The sequence below is a fragment of the Rousettus aegyptiacus genome, unplaced genomic scaffold, assembly GCF_014176215.1.
Source record: "Rousettus aegyptiacus isolate mRouAeg1 unplaced genomic scaffold, mRouAeg1.p scaffold_m13_p_13, whole genome shotgun sequence".
NCBI lineage: Eukaryota > Metazoa > Chordata > Mammalia > Chiroptera > Pteropodidae > Rousettus > Rousettus aegyptiacus.
The window spans coordinates 47,393,783-47,401,003 of record NW_023416288.1 but is presented as its reverse complement, the minus strand read 5'-3'; the positions used below and the strand labels follow the sequence as shown (position 1 = coordinate 47,401,003).

General features: G+C 65.6%; 1 protein-coding gene across 1 annotated transcript; it reads right to left on the bottom strand.

Moving 5' to 3' along the window:
- Positions 1-795: 795 nt before the first annotated feature.
- Positions 796-6,028, bottom strand: MNX1 (motor neuron and pancreas homeobox 1). The gene is made up of 3 exons (XM_016160934.2): positions 5,053-6,028; positions 2,256-2,416; positions 796-1,663 (listed from the first exon to the last, which is right to left on the bottom strand). Exons 1-3 carry the CDS (start codon positions 5,717-5,719, stop codon positions 1,304-1,306), a joined length of 1,188 nt encoding a protein of 395 aa, XP_016016420.2. The 5' UTR covers positions 5,720-6,028; the 3' UTR covers positions 796-1,303.
- Positions 6,029-7,221: the final 1,193 nt, after the last annotated feature.

The window sequence follows — 7,221 nt, the reverse complement described above, 5'->3', positions numbered from 1 at the left end:
AGGGAGGAAGAAGCAGTGCCGCCGCCTCGCCGCCTCCGTGCTGCCCGCGGAGGCCCGGCTCAGCCGGGGGGAGGGCGCGCGAGGCCGGCATGTGTGGCGCACATGGCGCGGGCCGCCCGGCCGCGGGAGTGATTGATGGGCGCGCTGCCGAGCGTTATTAACCCACAGCCACTGCAGCCTGGCCGAGAAGCGTTCTCGTCGCCCACTGCCGTCCTCGCGGGCATTTGCCCAGATCCCAGAAGCCGGGTCCCGGCCAGCGCTGGGCGGTTCTGCACGCGGGACAGGGGCTGGGCCAGGAGTGAGGAGCGCCACGTTCTTTGAGGCCATCGGGGAAACCTGTGTAAGGGACGCCCGCGCCACAGGGACCCCACATGCCGGTCGAGTGCAGGCAGTTGAAGCTAACTTTCTGAAACATTCAAATAATTCGTTTTCACTTCCGGAGCGCCAGCGAAGCAAGGAAACCCTCAAGGAAACGGGAAAATAAACACTGCGAGCCCAGAATCCCTCTCCTGGGGTTCAGAATCCGGGACAGATGTGAGCCAGGCGCCCGACACACGTGCACACCTGGCCTCAGGTACTTTTTACCAATACTTCGCACCTGCGACTCCCCAGCAGCCGGATCAAGTTCCCGGCACAGCTCAGCACCCAGAGAGGAGGTGGTCCCGACACCCCGCTGCGATTCTGATTTTCACCTTCTGCTGTCAATTGTGAGCACACACCTCCATGGTTTCAACAACAAAAACAGCAAAGCCTGCTTTCACAGCCCCCCTTCACCCCAAGAGATTTGCACTCTCATCCAGTAAAAAACCAATTTATTTTACATTCCATCGTGGGCGATGGGAGAAGCTAAATAATAATTTAGCATGCATAAGTAGACGTTTCTTTTTATATATAAATACAATGTACAAAAATAAAGACAGTACAGCTTTGAGATTTCCAGCAGTTTGAACGCTCATGACAAAGTTTTTTCCACGTAAGATACACAAAACTTTTCTTTTTTTTTTTTCCAATGCTCAGCAGAATGGCGTTTCCAGAGACGGTTTCAAGCTCTGAGGTCCGCTAACACTGCGGGTTCTGCCTTCAGGGGAGCGGGGCTGGGAGGCTGTCCGCGTGGGGCTGGCTCTCGTCGCGAATACCTCCCTCCCCGACACTGACCGAAATTAAATGTAAGAGAACCGCACTTCGCATCGGAACTCGCTGGGCCTCCCTGTGCCCCTTGCCGAGCAGACCCGTGCCGTGGCCCGGACGGGCAGCCTCCAGCACGCGCCGGGGCCCGCGTCCCCGCCCGCGGCCGGCCGGGGCCCTACTGCGGCGGGGGCGGGAGCGGGAGCCCGGGCCGCGGCGGCGGCGACTCGGCCTCGGAGGAGCAGTCGGAGCAGGCGGCGTGCGCGCCGGCGCCGTTGCTGTAGGCGAAGTGGTCGTCATCGTCGTCGTCGTCGTCCTCCTCCTCGGGGTCACTGTCCCTCAAGTCCCGCGGGCGGCGTCCGCTGCCCTTGTCGGCGGGCGCCGGCGGCCCCAGCGGCTCGTCGTCGCCCTTGTCCTCGGCGCCGCCCCTGCCTGCGCCCCCGCCGCCCCGCTGCTTCTCCGCCTCCTGCGCCGCCTGCTCTTTGGCCTTTTTGCTGCGTTTCCACTTCATCCGCCGGTTCTGGAACCAGATCTTCACCTGGGGGGCACAGGCGCGCGTGAGACGCCGCCACCTCCCGCCGCCCTTCTGCGTCCGCGGCTCCCGCACCTGCCCCGGCCCCGAGGCGGGGTTCAGAGCCTGGGAAGCGGAAGCCCCAGGGGTGCAGCTCCCCATCCTGTCCGCAAACGCGGGACGCGGTAGGGGCTCCTGGGGGGCGGGGACCAGGACCCCACCTCCCCGCCTTTCTGCGCAGCGCGCACCCTCCGTCTGCGGAGCGAGGACCAGGACCGAGGACCTGGGCAGCTCGGTCCAAGGCTGTGCATGCCGAGGTGTCCCCGTCCCTCTGGAACAAAATTTCTCAAAAGTGGCCCCAGGACCACCTGCTTCAGAACGGGGTGGGGGCGGGGTCATTAAAATGCAGATTCCTGGGCCTCGCGCCTACGGCATCACCCTTGTAGCCGGGTCTGTGAACTCTGGCGGGGACATGCGAACTCCCCGATGTTAGTCCGCACCCCAAAGGTGGAAAGGGCGCAGCTCCAGGTGCTCAGGGCGGCGGAGGGTCAAGAGTGCAGAGGTGACCGCGTCCTCTGGAGACCGCGGTGCGCTGCGCTGTGCAGCGGGGGCAGCTCACCTGGGTCTCGGTGAGCATCAGAGACGTGGCCACCTCGAAGCGCTTGGGCCGGGACAGGTACTTGTTGAGCTTGAACTGGTGCTCCAGCTCCAGCAGCTGCTGGCTGGTGAAGGCCGTGCGCGGCCGGCGGCACTTCCCCAGGAGGCCGGACTGCGCCTGGGCTGCGGGGGCGGGCCGTGAGGCTGCGAACGCCCAGCGCTGGTACCCCCCACCCCCACCTCCCAGCGCCTCGTCGGAAAGGCTGCGGGGTCCCTGCCCTTCCCTCAGAGTCCCCGACACCTCCCCAAGGGCTCGGTAGGCAGGAGGAGGCCCCGGAGGCCAGGTGGAGCCTGATGGTTTGGGTTTAATGGGACCAAGTCTCTCTATCTCCGACAGGGCCTGGGTGTCCCAGTTAAAGAGAACATGTCAGCCAGGCGCACCCTCTCCACCTTGGTGGGCGCTGGGAGAAAGGCTGACAAAGGCCTGAAGCAGATCACGGCTTCCTCCCACCCAGTGAGGGGCTGTGCAGGCCGGCGGCGCAGCCTCCGAGCGCAAAAAGAGGATAAAAGGAAAAGGGGAAGGAAAGGAAGGAAGGAAGGAAGGAAGGAAGGAAGGAAGGAAGGAAGGAAGGGAAGGAAGGAGACAAAGTCCTGGGCCTAGAGTGTATCCATCAGAGACCCTCGCCCATGTAAAATGTTTTCTTGCCCAGCCCTGGGGACAGGGGGCAAAGCCTGGAGAGCCTGCAGGCCTTTTCGGGGGACAATTCCCATTATGCAAAGGAAAGGCCTCAGAAGGGCCTCCGCTTTCCATGCATTCAAGGAGGTCTCCCCCTTTATTTACATAATTTCACACGGTTACATCACAGAGAATTTTATGACCTCAAAACTAGACTTCCCTTGATTTCCCAGGAGCCCGACAAGTGTTAGACAATAAAAGAAAGGAAAGAGAAGAAAAGAGGCCGAGCTGTGCCCGGGCTCCCCAGAGATGGGCAATTTGCTTTATGGGAAGGCCCACGCCCCCCGCTTTAGTTAAACAAGGCCCCGAATTCCCAACTTGACAATACATTAGAACTTTAATTAAAACACTGGCTCCGAAGGGACCATTTGGGAAATGCCATCTCAATTAAAGGACCCCAACAGGTTTTCCTTTTCTGAGACGGGGGTGGGGGGGGTGGGGGGCTGCCGGAAACAGGTCCTGCGCCCTCGCCCACCCGTTCGCTGCGCCCCGGGCTCCGCGTTCCTCTCTGGCCTTCCTGCCCTCTGGGTGTTTGCTCTGTTCCCTCTGGGTCGAGATTAGGAACCACAGATGGGCGAAGTGTGCCAGCAAAGGGACGTGGCTTTCATGGATTCCCTGAGCCGACCGTGGGCTCCATGCAGGCCCAGGGAATGACCCGGGTGGCCGGAGACCCAGCACCCGGGGGAGGCTAGTGCGGAACCCGCTCACACGCAGTGGGAGAGGGAGCGGCCCAGGCTCTGGGAAACTCAGGACACAGTGAGTGAGAAGCCCTGGGCTGGCTTTCCGACAGAGACCGCACTGGGCTCCGTGGCCAGCCTGGAAGGGCCCAGGGTCTGGCTGGCCCGGATCTGATGATCGGCAGGTTCGGCTGTGTCTGAAGTGGCAGCACCCACCCACACACCTCTTCTTTGTGGGGGCTCAGGAGGGGTGACTCTCCAATGGGAAGGGATGGGTAGCCACTAGGGCCTCGGGAGCTGAGCGGGGAAGGGGCCAGGCAAGGGGCCAAGGTGGCGGCCTCAGCACACAGTGTGCAGGCCGGGATTTTCTCACCGGTCCGTGATCTCTCCTGCCCTCCGGGGTCCTAGTTTTTCTCTGTTTAGTCACAACTGTGGCTTCCAGCAAAGGAATCTGAATCCTGGCAAGTGTTTATTTCTGTTTTCTCTTTGGCTTTTCCCTCTCTTTTGCCTGCATCTCGTCAGTCTAAACAAACCCGCCCAGACAGAAACAATGGGGTCTCTTTGTTTGGGTGTTGGGCGCTGGAAGCATAGAGCCTCACGCTCCTGCTCTGAGCGGGACCCCCTGCACCGCTGCGGGGAAACCCAGCGGGCCCGGCCTCCGCAGAGTGTCCCGCCTGGGTGTCGAGCGGGCTGTCCGCATCCACCGCCCGCTGTCCGAATGGGGGTGGCTGGCCCTCCCTGGCTTCTACTGGGGGAGGGTTTGGTACTGTATTGGGCGCCCCCCAGCCTGGGGGGAGTTCACGAGATGGGGTTCCTGACAGAGGCACATCTCCCTGCCTGCAGGGCCACCCATGGGCTCAACCCAGGCCACCCGCCTTCTGGGGGTCGCGTCCTGGACTCAACGTCCTTCCACTGGCCGCCAGCAGCCAGGAGGTCACCCCGGCTGTGGCCTCGCGGCCTGAGCCTCTTAGAACCCATCTCTCTCTGGCTGCTCCCCGATCTCTCCCTCTCCTGTGAGGGCCCTGGGGACTCTCGGGATCCCAGAATGCGGGACCCGAGTCAAACCTGTGTCTCTGGGCTAAGCTCCCCATTCAGTGGCCCCCCATCCCCAGGGCACCTGCCTCGGGCGCCCTTCGGCCCTCCTTCCCCCACTCCCTCCTGCACTAGCCTGCCGGTTAATCATTAGATCTCAGTCCCACACCTCCAGCTGCCCGTCCCGTTAAAAGAGAAAGAGAAGACAAGGCCCGCGCGTGGCCATTTTAATAATCCGCTGCCAAAGGGAGCCCTCGCAGGCCGCGGGCGGAGCCGGGGCGGCTTCGCGGCGCTTCCACCGCAGAGAGCGAGGGGCCGGAGGCGCGAGCGGATGCGCGAGGCCCGCCCGGGCCCGCGGGCCGCGCGGTACTCACAGTTAAAGTCGGGCATCTTGGGCAGGATCATGCCCGCGGTGGACGCACGCAGCCACTGGTCCAGCTGGAAGGTGCCGGCGCCCAGCTTGATGGGGTCGGCGGGGTGCGCGGGGTGCGCGCCCTGCACCTGCGGGTACGAGTAGGAGAGCGCCGGGTGCTGGCCGGCCAGCGCGGCCGCCGCTGCCGCCGCCGCCGAGTAGCCGTAGACCGGGTGACCGTAGAGCGCCGCTTGCGCCGGGAGGCCCGCGCCGCCCTGCGCGCCGCCCGGGTGCAGCCCGAGCGCCAGGCCCCCGGCGGCGGCGGCGGCGGCGGCGGCCGCGGCGGCGGCGGCGCCCGGGTGCGCGTGGTGGTGGGGTCCCCCGGGCCCGCCGCCCGCGCCGCCCGCGCCCAGGAAGCCGGGCTTGGGCAGCAGCGCGCAGTGCGCGGCCAGCAGGCGCGGCGGCGACGGGCTCTCGGCGCGCAGGCGGTCGGCGGGCGCGGCGGGCGGCTCCGAGGACGCGGGGCTGCAGCTGCCGCTCGCCCCGCTGCTCGTCCCGCCGCCGCCGGGGCCGGAGGTGGCGGCCGCGAGCGACGTGACCAGGGCCAGCGGCGCGCTCTGCGCCGAGGCCGCTCGCGGGGGGTCCACGGCCAGCAGCGCGTCGATGCGGAAATTTTTGGATTTTTCCATCGGCTCGGCAGGGGCCGGCGACCCGGCCGGGCGGAGGCTGGCGCGGCCGCGTGCGGGCTCGCGCTCACGGTGCGTGGCGTGGCAAGCCCCCGGCTCCGCGCTGTTGAGATTATGTGCCAATCATCAAAGTCGCCGCCGGAAACTCAGCCGGAGCGCCCGCCGCCCGAGCCTCCGCGCGGGCCCCGCCCCGGCCGCGCTCACACGCGCTCGCACACTCTCCCACGCGAGCGCCCGGGCGCCGGGGCCGGGAGCCCGGCTCTCCGCGCTGCAGCCCTCGGGCGACCGCGCCGAGGCCGCTGGCGCCGTGCTGGGGACCCGCGCCCCTCCGCGCACTTGAAGCGCAGCGCGGCCGCCGATTGGCGCGCGCAGCGGGGGCCCGGGGAGGGGCACTGGCCGCGCCATTGGCCGAGGGGCGCACCTGTCACCGTCCCGGCCGCCCGCCGCCCCGCCCCTGCGCCGCGGGGTCCTAAACAGCCGGGAGTAGCAAGCCGCGCCGGCTGGGAGGTGACAGCGACAAGGGCTTGAAGACTTGGAGGCGCAAACTAGGGTTCTTGCTCTCCCTCCTTGGGGTGCTGAGCAGGGAGGCAGGCGCTGGCAACCCCCGGGCCCGCGTGGCGCCCGCGGCCGTCTGCGTCCAGCCCCGCCCCCCATCCGCCAGACACGGTGTCCCGCTCTGGGCTCGTGTCACCTAGAGCCAGCAGCAAGCATCCTCTCCCGCCTCCTTGCCAGCGCTCGCGTTTTGTGCACTTCTGCGTCGGGGACTCCACGCTGCTTCCACCTCTGGTGGCTCCGCTCGGCGGCGGCAGCACAGCGAAGACCGTTCGCGTGGCCCCGGCGCCCAGGAGCGGTGCGTCCCTGTCGCCAAGCTCCGCAGGTGGAACCTTCTCACCTCCTCTGCGAAGTCTGTGCTCGTCAGAGGTTGTGTGGGGGACGCGTACATGTGGGTGCGCGCGTGCGTGAGTTTACCTTCCACAAATGTCGCCTGAGCCCTTGCCGGGCAAGGCCGAGAAGTCAGCGTCTGGGTCCCCGTGGCCTGCAGACCTCGTTCGCCTGCTTCCCTCTCTGCCAGAGGATCCCCTAGGCGTGCAGGAGACAGTACCCACCTCCGGAGGTGCTGAGGCACAGCCGGGTCACTCTGCCCCTGGCTGGCCTCAGGCCCCAGGCAGGAAAAGGCAGTCCACCCCCCACCCCCCACCCCTGCCTGCAGCGTCCTCAGGCAGAAGGCTGAGAAAGGCAGCGTGTGAGTATCCAGAACCTCCACCCCCCCCCCAACATACACACACTTCAAATATTTACAGTAAAAGCACTGCCGAGGGCTTTTTTAAGCTGAAAGAATCGACGCCAGCTTTGTAAATAGCTGTATTAGACCTAGTTATCTTCCCCGGACAGGTGTGGGAATGCGGGAAGGGGTTTCAGGTTCTGGGACCCTGGCTTTCCATGCAGGTGAGAGGCGAGTGAAAGACAGGGAGGGGAGTGTGGGAGGGGCGGAGCACCCAGGCAAA